Source organism: Orcinus orca, chromosome X, assembly GCF_937001465.1.
Source record: "Orcinus orca chromosome X, mOrcOrc1.1, whole genome shotgun sequence".
Taxonomy (NCBI): domain Eukaryota; kingdom Metazoa; phylum Chordata; class Mammalia; order Artiodactyla; family Delphinidae; genus Orcinus; species Orcinus orca.
In genome coordinates, this window is record NC_064580.1 from 93,831,619 (window position 1) to 93,853,794 (window position 22,176).

General features: G+C 37.6%; 1 protein-coding gene across 1 annotated transcript in view; it reads left to right on the plus strand.

Annotated features, from left to right (window-relative positions):
- The window catches only part of DNAAF6 (dynein axonemal assembly factor 6), a 40,471-nt gene that overhangs the window by 12,667 nt on the left and 5,628 nt on the right, over positions 1-22,176 (plus strand). The window contains exons 4-5 of the mRNA XM_033408848.2: positions 4,824-4,929; positions 7,854-7,950. Of these exons, the coding sequence (XP_033264739.2) occupies positions 4,824-4,929; positions 7,854-7,950 (203 nt within the window). The remainder of the gene's footprint in view (positions 1-4,823; positions 4,930-7,853; positions 7,951-22,176) is intronic.

Sequence of the window (22,176 nt, forward strand, 5' to 3'; positions counted from 1 at the left end):
CAAATATTTTCTCCCATTCTGAGGGTTTGTCTTTTCGTCTTGTTTATGGTTTCCTTTGCTGTGCTAAAGCTTTGAAGTTTCATTAGGTCCCATTTGTTTTTTTTGTTTTTATTTCCATTTCTCTAGGAGGTGGGTCAAAAAGGATCTTGCTGTGATTTATGTCATAGAGTGTTCTGCCTATGTTTTCCTCTAAGTTTTATAGTGTCTGGCCTTACATTTAGGTCTTTAATCCATTTTGAGTTTATTTTTGTGTATGGTGTTAGAGAGTGTTCTAGTTTCATTCTTTTACATGTGGCTGTCCAGTTTTCCCAGCACCACTTATTGAAAGGCTGTCTTTTCTTCATTGTATATTCTTGCCTCCTTTATCAAGATAAAGTGCCCATATGTGCATGGGTTTATCTCTGGGCTTTCTATGTTGTTCCATTGATCTATATTTCTTTGTGCCAGTACCATACTGGTTTTGTGCTTTGTTTTTGTGCCAGTACCATACTGTCTTGATTACTGTAGCTTAGTAGTATAGTCTAAAGTCAGGGAGCCTGATTCCTCCAACTCCATTTTTCTTTTTCAAGATTGCTTTGGCTATTCGCGGTCTTTTGTGTTTCCATACAAATTGTGAAATGTTTTGTTCTAGTTCTGTGAAAAAGGCCTTTGGTAGTTTGACAGGGATTGCACTGAATCTGTAGATTGCTTTGGGTAGTATAGTCATTTTCACAATGTTGATTCTTCCAATCCAAGAACATGGTATATCTCTCCATCTGTTTCTATCATCTCTAATTTCTTTCATCAGTGTCTTATAGTTTTCTGCATACAGGAGTTTTGTGTCCTTAGGTAGGTTTACTCCTAGGTATTTTATTCTTCTTGTTACAATGGTAAATGGGAGTGTTTCCTTAATTTCTCTTTCAGATTTTTCATCATTAGTGTATAGGAATGCAAGAGATTTCTGTGCATTAATTTTGTATCCTGCTACTCTACCAAATTCATTGATTAGCTCTACTAGTTTTCTGGTAGCAGCTTTAGGATTCTCTGTGTGTAGTATCATGTCATCTGCAAGCAGTGACAGCTTTACTTCTTCTTTTCCAATTTGTATTCCTTTTATTTCTTTTTCTTCTCTGATTGCTGTGGCTAAAACTTCCAAAACTCTGTTGAATAAGAGTGGTGAGAGTGGGCAATCTTGTCTTATTCCTGATCTTAGTGGAAATGGTTTCAGTTTTTCACCATTGAGAATGATGTTGGCTGTGGGTTTGTCATATATGGCCTTTATTATGTTGAGGTAAGTTCCTCCATGCCTACTTTCTGGAGAGGTTTTATCACGAATGAGTGTTGAATTTTGTCAAAGCTTTTTCTGCATCTATTGAGATGATCATATGGTTTTTATCATTGAATTTGTTAATATGGTGTATCACATTGATTGATTTGCATATATTGAAGAATCCTTGCATTCCTGGAATAAACCCCACTTGATCATGGTTTATGATCCTTTTAATGTGCTGTTGGATTCTGTTTGCTAGTATTTTGTTGAGGATTTTGCATCTATGTTCATCAGTGATATTGGCCTGTAGTTTTCTTTCTTTGTGACATATTTGTCTGGTTTGGTATCAGGGTGATGGTGACCTCGTAGAATGAGTTTGGGACTGTTCCTCCCTCCGCTATATTTTTGGAAGAGTTCGAGAAGGATAGGTGTTAGCTCTCTCTAAATGTTTCATAGAATTCACCCATGAAGCAATCTGGTCCTGGGCTTTTGTGGAAGATTTTTAATCACAGTTTCAATTCCAGTGCTTGTGATTGGTCTGTTTATATTTTCTATTTCTTCCTGGTTCAGTCTCAGAAGGTTGTGCATTTCTAAGAATTTGTCCATTTCTTCCAGGTTGTCCATTTTATTGGCATAGAGCTGCTTGTATTAATCACTCATGATCCTTTGAATTTCTGCCAGGTCAGTTGTTACTTCCCCTTTTTCATTTCTAATTCTGTTGATTTGAGTCTTCTCCCTTTTTTTCTTGATGAGTCTGGCTAATGGTTTATCAATTTTGTTTATCTTCTCAAAGAACCAGCTTCTAGTTTTATTGATCTTTGCTATTGTTTCCTTCATTTCTTTTTCATTTATTTCTGATCTGATCTTTATGATTTCTTTCCTTCTGCTACCTTTGGGGTTTTTTGTTCTTCTTTCTCTAATTGCTTTAGGTGTAAGGTTAGGTTGTTTATTTGAGATGTTTCTTATTTCTTAAGTTAGGATTGTATTGGTATAAACTTCCCTCTTAGAGCTGCTTTTGCTGCGTCCCATAGGTTTTGGGCCGTCGTGTTTTCATTGTTGTTTGTTTCTAGGTATTTTTTGATTTCCTTTTTGATTTCTTCAGTAATCTCTTAGTTATTTAGTAGTGTATTGTTTAGCCTTCATGTGTTTGTATTTTTTACAGATTTTTCCTGTAATGGATATCTAGTCTCATAGCGTTGTGGTCGGAAAAGATACTTGATACGATTTCAGTTTTCTTAAATATACCAAGGCTTGATTTGTGACCCAAGATATGGTCTATCCTGGAGAATGTTCTATGAGCACTTGAGAAGAAAGTGTATTCTGTTGTTTTTGGATGGAATGTCCTATAAATATCAATTAAGTCTATCTGGTCTAATGTGTCTTTTAATGTTTGTGTTTCCTTATTTATTTTCATTTTGGTTGATCTGTCCGTTGGTGACAGTGGGGTGTTAAAGTTCCCTACTATTATTGTGTTACTGTCGATTTCCCCTTTTATGGCTGTTAGTATTTGCCTTATGTATTGATGTGCTCCTATGTTGGGTGCATAAATATTCACAATTGTTATATCTTCTTCTTGGATTGATCCCTTGATCATTATGTAGTGTCCTTCTTTTTATTCTGCTCTGTGGTAGTTATTTCCACTATTTGATCTTCCAGGTCACTTATCCATTCTTCTGCCTCAGTTATTCTGCTATTGATTCCTTCTAGAGAATTTTTAATTTCATTTACTGTGTTGTTCATCATTGTTTGCTCTTTAGTTCTTCTAGGTCCTTGTTAAATGTTTCTTGTATTTTCTCCATTCTATTTCCAAGATTTTGGATCATGTTTACTATCATTACTCTGAATTCTTTTTCAGGTAGACTGCCTATTTCCTCTTCATTTTTTGGTCTGGTGGGTTTTTATTTTGCTCTTTCCTCTGCTGCATATTTCTCGTCTTCTCATTTTGCTTAACTTACCGTGTTTGGGGTCTCCTTTTCACAGGCTGCAGGTTCGTAGTTCCCATTGTTTTCGGTGTCTGCCCCCAGTGTCTAAGGTTGATTCAATGGGTTGTTTAGGCTTCCTGGTGGAGGGGGCTGGGGCCTGTGTTCTGGTGGATGAGGGTGGATCTTGTCTTTCTGGTGGGCAGGACCACGTCTGGTGGTGTGTTTTGGGGTGTCTGTGAACTTATTATGATTTTAGGCAGCCTCTCTGCTAATGGGCAGGGTTGTGTTCCTGTCTTGCTAGTTGTTTGGCATGGGGTGTCCAGCACTGGAGCTTGCTGGTCGTTGAGTGGAGCTGTGTCTTAGCGTTGAGTTGGAGATCTCTGGGAGAGCTCTCGCCGTTTGATATTACGTGGAGCCAGGCGGTCTCTGGTGGTCCAGAACTCAGCTCTCCCACCTCAGAGCCTCAGGCCTGACACCCAGCTGGAGCATCAAGACCCTTTCAGCCACACAGCCAGGTACATGGGGATTTTTTTGCCTTTGGGAAGTCTGATGTCTTCTGCCAGCATTCAGTAGGTGTTCTGTAGGAGTTGTTCCACATGTAGATGTATTTCTGACGTATTTGTGGGGAGGAATTTGATCTCCACGTCTTACTCCTCCGCCATCCTGAAGGTCCTCTGAATGGTTAAACTTTACTGCTACTATTGGAGGGACTCCTGAGGAGGCAGGGGGTGGCTGTGGCTCACTGTGGGGACGAAGACACTGGCAGCAACTGCTCTGGCAAGTACTCATTGGTGTGAGCCCCCATTTACTTTCAAACATTTAAATATGACATGTAGAAACCCCAGGCATGTGCTCAGTTGACATAAAGGACAAATGAGAGAGATTTTCTTTAGAGCCCATGTCTATATGAGGAAAATAATGGATTAAAAATGATCATTGTCTCTACTGTTTTCAGTTTCTTTCACTGATAATATTTTTAAAGAACTATGTCAGGCTTGCACGGAAAAGGTATCAAGGGACTTTTAAATAGTAAAACACAAGGCAAGATAAAGTATTTCTATCCAAATCAGATTGATTGCATGTTTGATTTGTTCTTTTATGTAAAAATATTTTACGTATGATCCTATTTGTTTCTGAAAAAATGTGTAATATTTCTTTGCATATATGTTGTATATAATATATATTTTATACACAATATGTTATTTTATGTACTAAATATTTGTATATTATATGTTTTATATGTGTATATACGCATATATGTATATATATTTCTGTAGATATAGATATAGATATACGCACATATACAGAGAGAGAGAGAGAGAGAGACTGGAAAGATGTACACCAGAATGCTATCATTGATCATCTCTGGGTGGTTAGAATGTAGATTATTTTATTTTCTTCTTTTTGCTTATATGTGTTTTCCAAATTTTCTACAATTATTATTACAACTCTTCAATGTATTGGCTGTGTGTTGATTAAAAATTTAAGTCAATTGTTACGAATTTAGCTTCTCTGACCAAAAACCAAGCTAGCGATTACAAATAGAAAATATTTCACTTCAGTGATCCCAAACTTAGTGTGAAGAAGAACAGGAGAAATTTCAAGGGGTAAAACAGGCAAAAGCTTCAACTTTATCTTCCCTTTCTTCACAGTCATCCCTCAAACAAGTGATGAAAATAGTGAGCACATCTGGAATCCGGAGGAGGTTCCAGAAGGGGCAGAGTACCATGATGTGTGGGATATTAGAGAAACACCAGAGTAAGTCAAATGAAGCCAGGAACATGTTTTTTGGGGTTTAAGTTAGATGTGTGATACCAGTCTGTTTTTGACAAGATTCATAATGTAACTTCTACCACATAAAAGGTAAAACTATGGTGACACACAGAAGGCATGTGTAATTGATGAGTTTTTTCCTTCTAGAGCAGAAACAAATATTAAGACATAATACCTTTCTTTCAGTTATTATCTAACAAAAAGTGAAAAGTAGTCATTTCCATTATCAATTTATATTTAATATCATTTAGTTGTATAATGTGGAAGTAACAGTGGGTAAAACCAGCCCATTAAATTACAAGCATTCATACAAACTAAATTATTATGCCATGTTTTTGTGTCAAAGACTTGCTTTTAATTACTCAGTGTTCCACAATTTCAGTAAAAGGCTATGTTCTGCCACCAATTATCAGCTGTTACCTGGACTAATTTACTAGTTATTTTAGGATTATGTTTAGTATATTGTGCAAGCAGGATTAAAGGCTTGCTTTCTAGTCTTTTAGTAGAAATTATAAATATGAATTTTAGAATTATCATAAAAAGCCTTTCATACTAATAAGTGAAATCACTCATACTGTTAAGGATTAAAGTGTGTTTACATACATAATTGAAATTAATGATTAAATACACTAAGCTTTAAATATGTATTTTAAAATAAAATCTTGTTTGAATATTTAGAATAGCTTGAAAAACAAAGGCAATATTTATTAAATTATAGTGTGCTTTATGATGTCTTGAAAACTTCTATGGCAAATGATCTGAGGACTTTTCTAATTCTGACTGTAAAACTGTGTCCAATGCTTAAAAAAAAAAAACGATGCTTCTATCTTCTATGTCAGTTCTGAAAATAGAAGCAGTGGGAGACTGCAGATAATTAACTAGAGAAAAAGTATCCAGCTTTCAAATAAACAATGTAAAAAAAAGTAAACCTCATAAAAAAAGGGGATTTTAAAACATTTCTGTCTGCATCTTAAGTATGAAGGGAGTGAATCCCAGGTTATGTTTATACAGTGCCCACACATCCCTGTGAAAGGTAAGATTTAAGTCATTCATTTGTCACATAGTTTAATGAATGTCAAACATCCATATGTGGCAAGCTCCAAATCTGAGAAAATTTTAATTTTTCATCCTGATGTTTGATGTTCTGTAGAAAGAATATCCCTCAAAGCTTTAAATGAACAAGAACTCCAGTCAGGATATGAAGAAAATTGCTTTATAAGATTTTTTAATCTCTATTTTCTATGTTATGCAAATACATTTCGAACTGTCCCAATTGGTAAAGAAGAAAATGGGTAAAGAAGGTGAACAGGCAGATCACAAAAGAAGAATCACAAGTTACCAAATAAAAAATAATAAGGGCCTGAGCTAAGTCACTGGCCTTGGAGAGAAATATGAGGGTCTTTATTTGAGAGATATTTGAAGGAAGATTTGGTATTTGATTAGATATAATGAATGAGAGGAAAGCAGTAGCTAGAGCAAATCCATGTGGGAGTCCTGGGCATATAGATCAATATCTTTCTGTTTTGTTTTAACTTGGCTTCACCTTTGTGAATACCTGGTAGCTGTTACAGTCTATTAAGAAAAAAGTGTCCTATCTCAAATAGCTATTTACTGTTAGCCCTATTCCAACTCAGAGAAGTCCCTCTTTCATCCTTGCGCATTCCTATTTGCAAGTGGTCAGAAGTTCAATGTCTCCAGATACAATTTTCCAACCGCCTACTATATACATTTGCCTGGATGTCCCAAGGTACCTCACATTCCACACACCCTAAACCAAACTCACCATTTCCCCTCCACCTACATTCCCAATCACAGTTAGTGGCTTCACTGTTCACCCAGTCACCCAAGCGAGTAACCTCAGCATCATCTTTGATGCTTTCCTCTCATTCATTATATCTAGTCAAATACCAAATCTTCCTTCAAATATTTGTAAATGTTTACTTACTTCATTCCATCTAAAAAGATAGGGTAGGGACTTCCCTGGCGGTCCAGTGGTTAAGGTTCTGTGCTTCCAGTGCAGGGGGTGTGGGTTCAATCAGGGAACTAAGATCCCACATGCTGTGCAGTGTGACCAAAATAAATAAATAAATAAAATTAAAATTAAAAAATAAAAAGATATAGTTCATTATGGCTGGGGGTTTCTGTAAACCACTCTATCCCTGGGGTCCCAAATTTGGGGGCAAGGAAAGATTTATGAATTGTCATGTGTGAGGTGAAATACCAGGAAAACCTTTCACTGAACTAAGAATTCTGTAGGACTAAATTCTAAACACTATAGTTGTACCGGTGCTGACTACACTACCAGTGTTTCTACTGTAGAATTTTTGAGGTAGAAAACACAATAGAGATCATGTAGTTCAAACCCACCCCCTCCCATAAATTGTACAAATCCGGAAGCTGAGCACATGAGTTTGTGACTTGACCAAGATCACACAGTTAATGACAGAAAGAGTACGAAACCTGGATTTTCTAACTCTACTCTGAGGCTTAAATTTAACAGAGGAATGTTTCCATCTATCCATCAAACCCTGGATTATGGGCTCACTATTCTTCTGAGCCATTGTTTTCCAGGAAAGGACCTTCCTTTTTTCTTCTGCTTTTACTCTTATTAGAATCTTGTTAGAAGTTCCCTCAATCTATTTTATTTGTATAGCTCTGAAATAGTCAAGCTTTATTTTTAGAAACCAGTATACACAACATAAATCCTGACAGTGTTAGGTATTTTTGACTGAATTTCTAGACTTTTCTTCCCTTATATTCTGCTACATGCCTGAAAAACTGCACGCACTTTATTTATTTTGTCCTTTTATTTTTTGTAATAGCATGTCCTCATAAGTTTCTAGTTTTCTGCTCTGTGACAGGAAATTGCTCTTTCATTTGAGTCTCTATATCACTGGCTTTTTTTTCAGATATGAAATTGTGTTCAAACAGAAGGTGGGAACCGAAGATATGTTCCTAGGATTGACCAGAAAGGACCCTTCAACTGCGTGTTGTAAGGATCTAGTGGTAAGCCTCTCCCCTCTTCCCCATTTTCCATTTGACCATTATAGTTAAATTGACTGTTGTATACATAATACCATAGGCAAGGCTGTAAACCCTTTAAAAATAGTGGTTGCTATGTTTGAGGTACTAAGGGAATAATAGGATAGACAGTTTAAAATTGGCAAACATGTACAAAATAAACTAAGTTTACACATGTGGATAAGATTTACAAATAAACAGAATCATATGACATAACGCACTACTTCTAGTCCTAATAAAACTGCCCAATCTGGACTGAATTTTCTTTCATCCTAGTTCTGTCCCATACATGTCATCTGATTGGTTATTAATTTCTGATGAGTGACAGTCAATCAAAAAGTAATATTTCCTTCCCTGAATCGGTCTTATCTCTTATATCTGTATTTCTTTTAATGACTCAACTTACATTGGGGGACATAAAAGGGGATTTTTTTCCTTAAATTTTGGATCTGAACTACTGACTTAACCCTCTCAAAAGACATCCAAAATGTTACTTGGCTCCCTTGTCTGAATGACACTACAGCATGTTGAAGAGCATCCTTTGCCAAGCCACTGTTTCTGTATAATAACAGTAGCGATACCAACAATATCAATAAGACTTCCTTACTGGGCCTAACCAAGAGTGTGGAATGCAACTCACTTTGGCAATATACACTAGTAATTCTGGTGTTTGGTGCTGGGAATTTATTTTTTGAGATCAGGGGCTGTGCATCTGTATTTTCCCCTCCCTCTCTTATAATACTCTACAACACAGAGTACTGAAGTACCCATAGGAGATGCTTAATATTTTTCCTGAAGCAAAAGATAAATGCATTCTCTCTTTTGCATAAACTTCAGGCTTTCTCTTATTAGCAAAATCCAAGACATTCAGTTGGATCACATAACATAATAGGAATAGCGTCTTTAAGGACCTCAGGAGATTTTTCAAACTTAATGAGTTAAGGTTTCAAGTGATCTTGAAGTAATTAGCTCCCAGGGTTTTACCAGTAATATTCAAATTTCTCTCTCTTAAATGACTGTAGGATTATGTTTTTGATGTTTGGTATTGCGGATTACTCTAAACTCTAAAGAAATTCTAGGCCCTAAATAAATAAAACTGTTGTGAGCCTTTCCATTTCCCTCATGCAGCTTGCTCCCAGCATTAATAATAAAGGTATGCTGAATGAAGAATCTTGGAAACTAAATCACACCTCAGAGTAGGAGTACACAATTTATCTAAAACTCAACATGTATGTACAGAAAAAGACTTGATCCCTCCCTCTAATGAGCTTATAATTGACTGGGGAGACTAAACTAACATAAATGAACCCATTTTATTATTAACAATTAAATTCAGTGTTGACAATTTTAAGTTTGCTAGGAGTTCAGACGGTTTGGATAAGACATGGACACCTTTGAATGCCAGAAACAGATGAAACATTTGTTGGTGCCATGGCACTTCACCATATGTATAGCATTCTTTTCCTCTTTCTTTTTCTTCATACATTCAATCTTTAAATACTACTACATACCAGACACTGTCCTAAGTACTAGGGATACAAAGACAAATAAGAAACAGTCAATTACCCTCAAGGAATTTACAGGTAATGAGATGGACACCTAAAAAGTCATTGCAGTTCACTATGGCAAGTACATATTTAGAGGCATATACCAGGTACGTGGTGACATGAAGCAGAAAGGGCAGAAGGGGATCAACACCAGGTGGATAGGATTTCTCCAGTGGACAGCATTCCAAGAAGGGCATTCCAAACAGAGGTAAGAGCACATGGAAAGGTATCCAGGCATGAAATAGCATGACCTATTTGGGTAAGCATTGAGTGTAACAAGAGTAAAGAATAATTGTGGACAGTGGTGTACTGGTAAGCTGTCCCTCAAAAAAGAAAAAAGAAAACAGATCTGCGCTTGAATTTTATCCTATAGGCATATTGATGATGACACCCACTGTCATTGCTTAACCCTGCTGGGAAGACTCCGACTGCAGAGGTTAATGACCTCATCTCAGATATTTCTGGCACAATTTTTAAGCTTATTATTCCTGTTAATAATATGGCATTTTTTCAACTCTAAGACATCATCAAATTGTAGATGTGCCATTTGTTTAGTAACATAGGAAAAATAGGTATACTACTATATTAAATATGCACATTGTGTGATTCATCCCAATAACAGAAACATAAAAATGTCAGGAAAATTGCACCTTAGAATTGGCTAAATATGTTATTTGGGTCTTGGACCTGGTCTCTATGTAACTATCTGACCCAGAGACTTTAAGAAGAAGCCCTCTGCTTAAGCTGAGGAAGGTAATAGGAACGCAAACAATCTGTTTAAATACAAGAACTGATTTGGGGTTTAAAAATTTACAAGAACCGCCTTTCCTTTACCCTCCCCAGACTCCAAATAAGAAAGCAAGATTTATGAGTCCTAAATCAAAGTGTTGATCCTAAACAAAATTCTGAGTTAAGAATATGTATGTCTTCAGCAAACCTTCCATCTTTTCCTTCTAACCCCAACCCAGAGAGTTCCATTATCCAAATTATGCCTGCTGCTCTACTCCTGAGTTTGTAGTTACCAAGCTTCCCGTGCCTTAATCTATATTTGGGCATTTTATTTTCTAAATAAAAACTGTATATATTTAAAGTATACAATATATTGATTTGATATACATATACATAGTGAAATGATTACTACAGTCAAGCTGATTAACATATCATCTCTTCACATACCATTTGTGTGTGTGGGTGTGTGTGGTGATAGCACCTGAAATCTACCCTTAGCAATTTCCCAATATTCAATACAGTATTATTAACTATTGTCATCATGCTGTACATTAATTTTAGAGCTAGAACTAAGCCAGTGGTTTGCAGGTTTGTTTTGTTTTGCTTTTAGCTGCCAAGTCTTTTCTTCAAACAAAATTCTGTGAGAAAGCCTAACATATAAAACACGTACTACTGCCTTGGTTAAAAGGGTGCTATCATCTATGAGACAGCTCCTAGGAGAAAAACTGAGGCTCTTTGTAACACAGTTTGAAAGTGTTGATTTAGACTTTCCTCCTTATATTACAGTTGGGAAAATAAGGTCATGCTTACAATGCCTCTTACACTGATATAAGAGAGTCTAGAGGGCGTTTCCTCCTAGGTGACATGCATGTTTTTCCTTAAACTTCATGAGTAGAATGCCTCTGTCTTATTTTATTTTATCTTAAATTATATTTTCTCTTTTATCTTCTATACTCTCCATCCCTCCCCACAAGACTTCTACTATAATGGATTTGATACATATCCTTGAATACATATTTATCATTGTTTTCTGTAATTTTTAAAATTCAACAAATACTTATTGAGCATTTACTACAGGCCAGACACTTGACATACAGTGTTGAACAAAATAGATGTAAGGTTCTCCTTCTCTGCAGGTGCTTAACTGGTAAGAGGTCAAATAGTCCATAAGCAGCAGCACATATTTTCATAGATCCATCCGATAAGGAAACAAGTCCAAAAGGATATAGTTTATTACTTATACAGACGGCATAAGCAAGATCAGCATGGTATCAGCTCCCCATGTCCCTTTGCCCCACAGGACAACATTGAACTACAGGAGCCAGATGACAGGTGACACAAGTAGTGGGGCACTCTTGCTGAAGAGCCAACTATAGACTGCAGCTAAGCTGTTTAACAGCCTGCCTCTATACCCAGGGGAAGGGAGGTGGAAAATCCTATGCCTCATTGAAACATCATGGCATCCTCCTGCAAGATAGGGAGCCTCCAAGGTCGAAAGACAGATAAGAAACAGCCTTGAGGCAACTCCTCACAAGACTGCCTATCTTCTCATGCTGTAAGAGAATCACAGGATGTTCTGCCAAGACCTAGGGCAGACTGAAGTTGAGCCTTGCTTACGTGGCCTATGTGAATAGTGCACAGTTGCCAGAATGCCATAGTGGAGCCATTTCCCTACATTTACAGCCCATAAATAAAAGTTTCTATCCTGATTGTCTTCACTTAACATGATATAGTAACAGAAAACAATTTATATAATGCTTACTATGTGCCAGGCATTTCTCTAGGAACTTTGCACATAGTAACTCATTATTCCCACGCCAAAACTCTATGAAATAAGTGCTGTTATCCCCATTTTACAAATGAGGTTACTGAAGCACAAGGAAGTTAAATAACTTGCTTAAGGTCACACATTTAAACTCTGGCAGAACTACGATTTGAATCCAGGCAGTTTGAATTTGATAGAAGTGATATGGGTACAAAAAAGAGGAAATCCAAGCAGACTTCACAAAACAGGTGGGATGTGATGACATTTGAGGAACATAATAGTTTGCCAGGGTGGAACAGCTGTCTAAGCAGAGTAAACAGAATAAGTAAAGGCATAGTGCTGTGAAAGTATATGATGTGTTTTGAGAACTATATGTGATGTTCTTGGAGCCCCAGAATGCACTGGTGTGGAGTAATAAAAGATAAAACAGAATACCCAGCTTAGAGGTAGTTGTAAAAGTCTTTGAATATCATACCATATGCTGTGGACTGAATCGTGTCCCCCGCCCCCCCCCCCCGGCAATTCATATGTTGAAGCCCTAACTCCCACTGTGATGGTATTCAGAGATGGAGCCTTTGGGAGGTAATTAGGTTTAGATGAGGTCACATGTGTGGGGCCTTCATGATGATATTACTGCCCTTATACAAAGAGATACCAGAGCGCTTGCCCTGCTTGCTTTCTATCCCTGCCATGTGAGCACGGTGAAAAGGCAGCCAGAAAGAGAGCTCTCGCCAGAAGCCAACCATGCTGGCATGTCTGGCATTCTCAGACTTTCCAGTCTATAGTATTTTGTTATGGCAGCCCAAGCAGACTAAGATACCATGAAATTTGGACTTATTTTGTGGGCATTAGAGCTCCTCGACGTTTTAAAGTAAGTGAGTTAAACAAGTAGATGTGTATTTCAGAGCAACTCTAGTTGTTGGTGGAGATTATGGTAAGAGATGAGTGTGAGTTTGGGAGACTGGTGATAGGAAAACCAGTTGATAGACAGTTGCACTAATTCAGGTAAGAGAAGTAAGAGCCTGGACTATGGCAGTGGAGATAGAGAGGAAAGAATGGTTTCAGTAAACATTTTGGAGGTACAGTTGACCCTTAAACAATGCAGGGGTTAGGGGCACCTACCCTCCACACAGTCAGAAATCTGCTTCTAACTTTATGGTTGGCCCTCCACATCTGTGGTTCTGCATCCATGGATTCAACCAACTGTAGATGTGTAGTATGTATTTATTGAAAAACAAAACACATATAAGTGGACCCACACAGTTCAAACCCAGTGTTGTTCAAGGATCCACGGTAGTATCGACAGGATTTAGAAAGTGGTTGAATGTGATATGTAAGGGAGAAACAGGAGTCAGATTTCTAGCTTGAGTGACTAGGTGAATGGTGACGGCATTAATCGAGATATGGGGAGGTAAAGTGGTTTATATCTGGATGGTAATCTTAGAGATGTTTTTTATTCATATTTGCTCATCTGAATTTTCTATATTTTTTACAACTACTATTACTTTTGGAATGAGAGTAAACAAAGGTGGTTTTGTTTGTGTTGTAGGGATCAGGTATGGAATGCAAAAGAGAAAGAAGACAAAGTTCTATAAGAAAAATATTAAGTTCGGGTAATATTGAGTTTGAAGTGCCTGTAGAAAATCTTGTTGGATGTGTCCAGCAGGCTGTTAGAAATACAAGTCTCTATGGAATTCAAAGACAGAGACTAGAGATGTTGATTTTCAGAGTTGGTGTTTGCTCTCTGCAGGGGTTAGAATATAATACCACAGAGTGCTGGCTTTCATCAGGCTTGGAATGAAGTAGAACTGTTTTTAAGTAACATGTGTATGTTTGGAGAGGGGGAGGAGTTGAGGGGGATACTAGGAAACTTGCAGAAATGGGTCTAACCAGGGACAGAATAAATGGCCCTTGGGACGGGGTCAACAATCAGAGACAAAGTTCTAACAGAGACATTGTAAATTCTAACTCAAGTTCCAGGCTAGGTATTGAAAACTAAGAGACATCGGCTCAATGAAATGAGGTTGGAATTGTGACATGGCTTTAGAAATGCAAACAATGGGCTTCCCTGGTGGCACAGTGGTTGAGAGTCCGCCTGCCAAAGTAGGGGACATGGGTTCGAGCCCTGGTCCGGGAAGATCCCACATGCCGCGGAGCAACTAGGCCCGCGCCCCACAACTACTGAGCCTGTGCTCTAGAGCCCGGGGGCCACAGCTACTGAGCCTGTGTGCCGCAACTATTGAAGCCCACGCATCTGGAGCCCGTGCTCTGCAGCGAGAGGGGCCACCACAGTGAGAAGCCCATGCACCGCAGCGAAGAGTAGCCCCCGCTCGCCCCAACTAGAGAAAGCCCGCGTGCAGCAACGAAGACCCAACGCAGCCAAAAATAAAAAATAAATAAATTTATTAAAGAAATGCAAACAATGATGATGGAGAAGCCAAAAAGCTGTCCTAGAAACAAGGTGGGAAGAATGGGAACCTGCCTACCCCTGAGAAACAGGGATTACTGAGGTACCTGACCTCTTGGGTGCCAGTTGGGGAGAGTGGAAAAGGAATTTTAGGTATCAAAGATATGTAAGCAGATAGCCTGGCTTCCCCATAGGACTATTTGTGGCAGAAATGGGGATGGGTGAGTGGGGAAGTAGGTCAGTGGATTTCCATTTTCACCCATGGGTGTTTAACAGCACACTATCTCTAAAATCCAAAAATGAATGGGGCTAGGCTTGTTGATATTCTGCCAAATGGCCCATCATTTGTCCTAGGAGCGGGGACAAACCTGCAGATGGCTTGATACTCTTTTTGAGCTGCCATGGATACATAATATTTTGGTGCTCCTACTATAATGGATCTATATTGATAAGGGGACATGTTAATGTGACTAAAAACAAGCCATTAAGCCTCTTTTTATTTTTCATTGTCACCTCCTCACTGGGATATGAGCCTTACTCCATCTTTAAACCTCACTGGGAACGGGGTGAGAGTCAGGGATGGCATAGGAGTCAGTCACCATCTGGCAGACACAACCAAGAGTCACATGTTTTATCACACATATTCATCTCAGAAAGAGCTATCAATCATTCTGAGCAAAGTGTCTGCATGTCCTCTAAGAATTCACTTCTTTCTTTAATGGCATGCTTCTCAAATCCCGATTTCTCTGTTAAGGTTAAAACAGTCATTTTCATTTACTTCTTATGAATAAATAGATTTGGCTGCTTGAAAATGGAGTGGATTCTCTTTCCCATTTAAAATTCTGGAGGATGGACACCTTTTTATGGTAGGCTTTCTGATTATGCTAACCTTACCTGACTGGTTATTTATCAGACTGTGTGTCAGGGAGAAGGATATTTCAGCTGTAATACAATTCCTTATTATCAGCTCCAGGCAGCACAGTAAACCTTCAATTAAATTTCTTATAGTTCTTTCAGTAATATAGATACATTTATAGTTAATATCATAATATTTTTCCATAACGATGGTAGGGGGATGAATACCTCCCTTAAAAGCTAATCTAATTGTATAGACTTAATATATTTCTGATGATGGAATTTATATATATTTAAAATTTTAAATAATACCAAAATTAGTAGAGTTGAAAATAAAAGTCCCCGAAAATGAGAGAGATAGAGATAGATAGATGCACAGATAGAGATTGAGAAAGACAGAGAGGTAAGAGAGAGGGACAGGGTGTTTGAGATGGGCTTAAGGTCAGGTATTAAATAAGGGTGAAAGATATCTTATACATATTACTTGGTAACAAAATCAGTAATTTTACATTCTGATTATGTCATTTTGAGGAGGTTTAATCAAATATTTTAATTATATGGTCCAGAATCCTTGAACCAGAACTGGCAGAAACTTCTGAACCTATGCAAGCAGATTCACAGGTTGACCATAGAAAACACAAATATTTGAGGGATGGATAAAGGAAGAGGAACTCAGAAGGATATGCAGAGATGGAGAAAGCTATAACAGTATCTCCCACTGTAGAAAAGTAAAGCAGGATTAGGATGCAGAAGAAATTTTTAGATTCATCAGTTTAGAAGACATTGGTGATTTTTGGAAGAGAGCAGCTTCAGAGGCATGGTAGGGGCCAACACTGGGTTGCAGAAACCTGAGAAGTGGATAGGAATTGAGGAAGAGAAGGCAGCAAATATAGATTGTTCTTTGAGAAAGTTTAGCAGTGAAAGGGAGGAGAGAGAGGAGATGGTTTGTTGAAGAGGAGGCCCGGTTTAGGGATTTTTTTTTTTTAGGATAGGAGAGACTTAAGAATGCTTTTCAGTTGATGACAAGAATCCATTCATTACTGTGGCTAAAACTTCCAAAACTGTGTTGAATAAGAGTGGTGAGAGTGGGCAACCTTGTCTTGTTCCTGATCTTAGTGGAAATGCTTTCAGTTTTTCACCATTGAGGACAATGTTGGCTGTGGGTTTGTCATATATGGCCTTTATTATGTTGAGGAAAGTTCCCTCTATGCCTACTTTCTGCAGGGTTTTTATCATAAATGGGTGTTGAATTTTGTCGAAAGCTTTCTCTGCATCTATTGAGATGATCATATGGCTTTTCTCCTTCAATTTGTTAATACGGTGTATCACGTTGATTGATTTGCATATATTGAAGAATCCTTGCATTCCTGGAATAAACCCCACTTGATCATGGTGTATGATCCTTTTAATGTGCTGTTGGATACTCTTTGCTAGGATTTTGTTGAGGGTTTTTGCATCTATGTTCATCAGTGATATTGGCCTGTAGTTTTCTTTCTTTGTCACATCCTTGTCTGGTTTTGTTATCAGGGTGATGGTGGCCTCATAGAATGAGTTTGGGAGTGTTCCTCCCTCTGCTATATTTTGGAAGAGTTTGAGAAGGATAGGTGTTAGCTCTTCTCTAAATGTATAATAGAATTCACCTGTGAAGCCATCAGAGAAGAAAAGGAAGTAAAAGGAATCCAAATCGGAAAAGAAGTAAAGTTGTCACTGTTTGCAGATGACATGATACTATACATAGAGAATCCTAAAGATGCTACTAGAAAACTACTAGAGCTAATGAATGAATTTGGTAAAATAGCAGGATACAAAATTAATGCACAGAAATCTCTGGCATTCCTATACACTAATGATGAAAAATCTGAAAGTGAAATCAAGAAAACACTCCCATTTACCACTGCAACAAAAAGAATAAAATATCTAGGAATACACCTACCTAAGGAGACAAAAGACCTGTATGCAGAAAATTATAAGACACTGATGAAAGAAATTAAAGATGATACAAATAGATGGAGAGATATACCATGTTCTTGGATTGGAAGAATCAACATTGTGAAAATGACTCTACTACCCAAAGCAATCTACCGATTCAATGCAATCCCTATCAAACTACCACTGGCATTTTTCACAGAACTAGAACAAAACATTTCACAATTTGTATGGAAACACAAAAGACCCTGAATAGCCAAAGCCATCTTGAGAACGAAAAACGGAGCTGGAGGAATCAGGCTCCCAGACTTCAGACTATACTACAAAGCTACAGTCATCAAGACAGTATGGTACTGGCACAAAAACAGAAAGATAGATCAATGGAACAGGATAGAAAGCCCAGAGGTAAACACACGCACATATGGTCACCTTATTTTTGATAAAGGAGGCAGGAAAGTACAGTGGAGAAAGGACAGCCTCTTCAGTAAGTGGTGCTGGTAAAACTAGACTGGTACATGTAAAAGTATGAGATTAGATCACTCCCTAGCACCATACACAAAAATAGCTCAAAATGGATTAAAGACCTAAATGTAAGGCCAGAAACTATCAAACTCTTAGAGGAAAACATAGGCAGAACACTCTATGACATAAATCACAGCAAGATCCTTTTTGACCCACCTCCTAGAGAAATGGAAATAAAAACAAAAATAAACAAATGGGACCTAATGAAACTTCAAAGCTTTTGCACAGCAAAGGAAACCATAAACAAGACCAAAAGACAACCCTCAGAATGGGAGAAAATATTTGCAAATGAAGCAACTGACAAAGGATTAATCTCCAAAATCTATAAGCAGCTCATGCAGCTCAATAACAAAAAAACAAACAACCTAATCCAAAAATGGGCAGAAGACCTAAATAGACATTTCTCCAAAGAAAATGTACAGATTTCCAACAAACACATGAAAGGATGCTCAACATCACTAATCATTAGAGAAACGCAAATCTAAACTAAACTTACTCTTGACTCCTGTGAGAGGAGAGGAGTCATGCTCCATGATCTTATGAAACAGACATGGCCATATAGTACTGGAATGTTTCACCATGGTAACTTTATAGAAAATGTATCCATTAATATTAAAAGATATCTGTTGGTTTTGTGTCCTAGTTTTGGAGAACACATACCTCTATCTTTTTATTCTCCAGAGGTAAATACTTATACAATTTCAAAGTAGGGGGTCCATCACCTTTACATTTTTTCACTTTCCTATAGATTATCATTGTTCCTGAGAGTTTTTATAAAATATTTATTATGGCTGCAATGGAAAAAATATCTCACATGCGTTTCCATAGTAAAACAATGGGAAATTAAATCACTGAAGCAATTCAGAATGGGTCCTACCCAAACTTTTTCTGTTAATCAAAGTTTCCTAATGTTATGTTTCAAATGGAAACTCATATAGTCTTAATTTCTTTGCTAAAAATCAAGTATATTGGAGGTAGTTGCTGTATTTCTGTCAAATGAAAATATTTTTACAATATCTAGAACCTGTAAAGTAAGACTATCTTCCAAAGCGACAGGCCAAATTTTTCTGTATATCTTAAGCTTCACTAAAATTTCAGTAGGTAGCATAGACTGGTCAAGTTATATATATAAGGTATGTATCACTTATTCTTTTGTTCTGGCATTCAGGAAATGACAGTTCAGGAGGAAGCCTAAAATGGTTGATCTCCAACAAACACTTGCTGTTTGGCCTTCTCATTTCAATTTTCAAACAACTTAAAATATGATCAAAGACACTCATCAGAGGACCTGAGGAGCCTGTATTAATCACTTATAGATTTTAAGAACCACCTTGTCATATAAATTTAGCATAAGAACAAGACAATAAAGAGGAAATTTAAAACTCAAAATGACAATCTCACATTAATGACCCCACCCCAAAGGTTTTGGCATATTAAGCCAGCTCTTTTACAACACATAGAGGAGAATAAATGAATGACAATGAAAAATAATTTGTAAGTAATTTGACCTACATTTACCCATTTCTAGGAAAGCCCCAAAGTGAATTCCTATAGAGACTAAAGGAGTAGTTTCAACTACTTGCCCGAAGACAGGCTGAACATGGGAAAAAGGGATCTCACAAACTTTAAATTAGTGGACTCTTTTCCTGTTACTTTTTATTCATAAGGCCGGAAGGCAGAAGTGTAAATTGAAGTTAGTGTTGGGTATGGTGGTAGCCAGGCTTTGAGATGGTCCGCAATGATTCTCACCTCCTGATATTCATCCCTTTGTGTAGTCCCCTCTCACATCGAATGGGGCTGACCTGTATAACCAATAGGATATTACAGAAATGAAAGTGTATAATTTCTGAGGCTACATTTTTTAAAAAGGCATGGTTTCTGTCTCACACTTTTGGATCATTCACTCTGGGGAGAAGACAGCTGTTGTGTCGTAAGGACACTCAGGGCCCTAAGTCCTATGGAGAAGTCCATGTGGTGAAGAACAGATGTTGCAGGAAGGGGGACCCCTTCCAGGGCCCGAGAGTGGGCTCTTGTCTAACACTCAGAAATGAATTGTCCAAGGAGACACACGTGCTGACAAAGCAAGAGACTTTATTGGGGAGGGACACCTGGGTGGCGAGCAGCAGGGTAAGGGAACCCAGGAGAACTGCTCTGCCACATGGCTCTCAGCCTCAGGTTTTATGGTAATAGGGTTAGTTTCCGGGTTGTCTCTGGCCAGTCACTCCGACTCAGGGTCCTTCTTGCTGGTGTGCGCATGGCTCAGCCAAGATGGATTCCAGCAAGGAGGATTCTGGGAGGTTGGTAGGACATATGGACTGACGTCTCCTTTTAACTTTTCCCGAATTCTTCGGTTGGTAGTAGCTTGTTAGTTCCGCATTCCTTACCAGGACCTCCTGTTGTAAGATAACTCATGCAAGTGGTTACTGTTGGGCCTGGCCAGGGCGGGTGGTTTTGGTCAGTGGTTCCCCTAACACTGAGCCCTCTTGCCAACAGCCATGTGAGTGAGCCACCTTGGATGCAAATTCTCTAGCCCCAGTAAAGCCTTCAGATGTCTGCAGCTCAGCCAGTATTTTAACCACAACCTCATGATAGACCCTAACTAAGCCAGAACTACCTAGCTAAGCCACTCCTGAATTCCTAACCTATGAAAAATGTGTAACATAATAAAAGTTTATTGTTGTTTTGAGCCATTAAATTAAGGGGGGGAGGAAGTATAATTGGTTTTCGTTATACAACAATAGATAACTAATAAGCAATAATATGTGACAGAACCAGAATTCAAGCCCAAGTTTGACTCCAAAGGTTGAGCTCCCAAAAGGTTGAAAGTTTCCCAATGACATTTTTAGCTATTTTCATTAGTTTACCTATTAAAATAATTTTTCTTTGAAATGAATTCAGTTTGCCTCCTATGTAAAGAGAGGAACATCAATCCCTTTGTTTGGTCAGTGACATACTGTATTTACTAATACTGGACAAGTTAGGTCTTGGGTACAGTCAGTTCGAAGTCAATAATAACAATGTCTATTTTCCAGGTATTCAATAAAAGTATTTCTGAAGAAGTCTGATTCATGTTTCAGGAGGAGTTTCTCTGTTGACTCTTCATTGAATCTTCTACCTTATGAGATATTAATGTGTATCATTAAGGAACTTAATTTGTTCCTTCTCCTGTCCCTCCTCTGAAACCATTTTAGTACACAATTTTAATTTCCTCAAGAGGAAAAATTAATGAGTTGTTTCTGAATTACCCTTAACTAGAGTTGCAAACAATTTTAAGAACCACTTTGAAGTTCTACCCAAAAGTTGTATCTAAATTTCACTTGTCATAATTTTTTTTTCCTTACTCAAATGTCATTTCGACCCTGGGGAAATAATTTTTTACCTTGAAAGAGATAAACATTTCAAACTAAAGAAGCAAATATTTGTACTTCTTAGTCCAGGTGAAATGAGTCATCCTGCAACTAAAGAACATCTCAACCTGACTATCAGATCTGAATGTTATTGAAGTAAGAATAGGTCTTTCTTGTCCAGTAGACTGCTCATTTAATTTGAGGTAGAGCCCCTATAACTACCTCTTTGAGAAATGTTCTATTTCTCTCATTCAAAGCATCTCTAATTAAGAAGATATGAATTTTCAAAATATAAATTAGGAGGTAATTCTTTGTTTAATGAAAATATTAACTAAAGGATATATTTAGATAGTAGGACCTGTAGAGCTCTATTTACAACTGTTTGTTTATATACAGTTTAATAAAGTAAAATATAACTCACAGACATGTATTTATTCACATACTTTATATCACAAAAACACTATTGCCTATTTTAAGCTTCTTATAAGGAATTCTAATTTTTCCCACTACTTATTTGATATGTATTTCCTTTATAACCTGTTGCTTTTATGCTTGCTATTCCAGCTCTGAACTCACCAGATATCCAAGATTTCAAGTCTTCTAGCTCATAATTGAGATGAGACAGTTTTAAGTGAAATCTTACTAAATCAATAAATAGTCCCATTTTTGTGTAGGGGTCATATTGTTATTTCTCTTTTGTTCTGTTAACAACTTTTCTGGACCCCTACATTTCTCCAGGAAATGTGTATGGGAGTTTATACCAGGAGACTATAACATGGCATCACCAACCCACACCCAACATGAGAACTAACCACTTTTTATACAAAGTACCCAGTGATATAAAAGTAGTTGAAGGTCCCCAACTCTAGCAGGTGCACTAGTATGCACCTTCAAGCAGTGAATGTACAGGCATGTAACCAAAGTGTTTCTATAATAGTTTTGGAGGCAGATAGATCTTAGTCAAATTACAGACAGTTGCCTTGGGTCACTCACTAAACTTTTCTGTATCTTGGTTTCTCCATCTGTAAAATGGGGGTAATAATCACTGCTTCTCAAGATTGTTACGAGGAAAGAGCATAGTCTGGCACATAGTCGGCATTAAATAAGTATTAC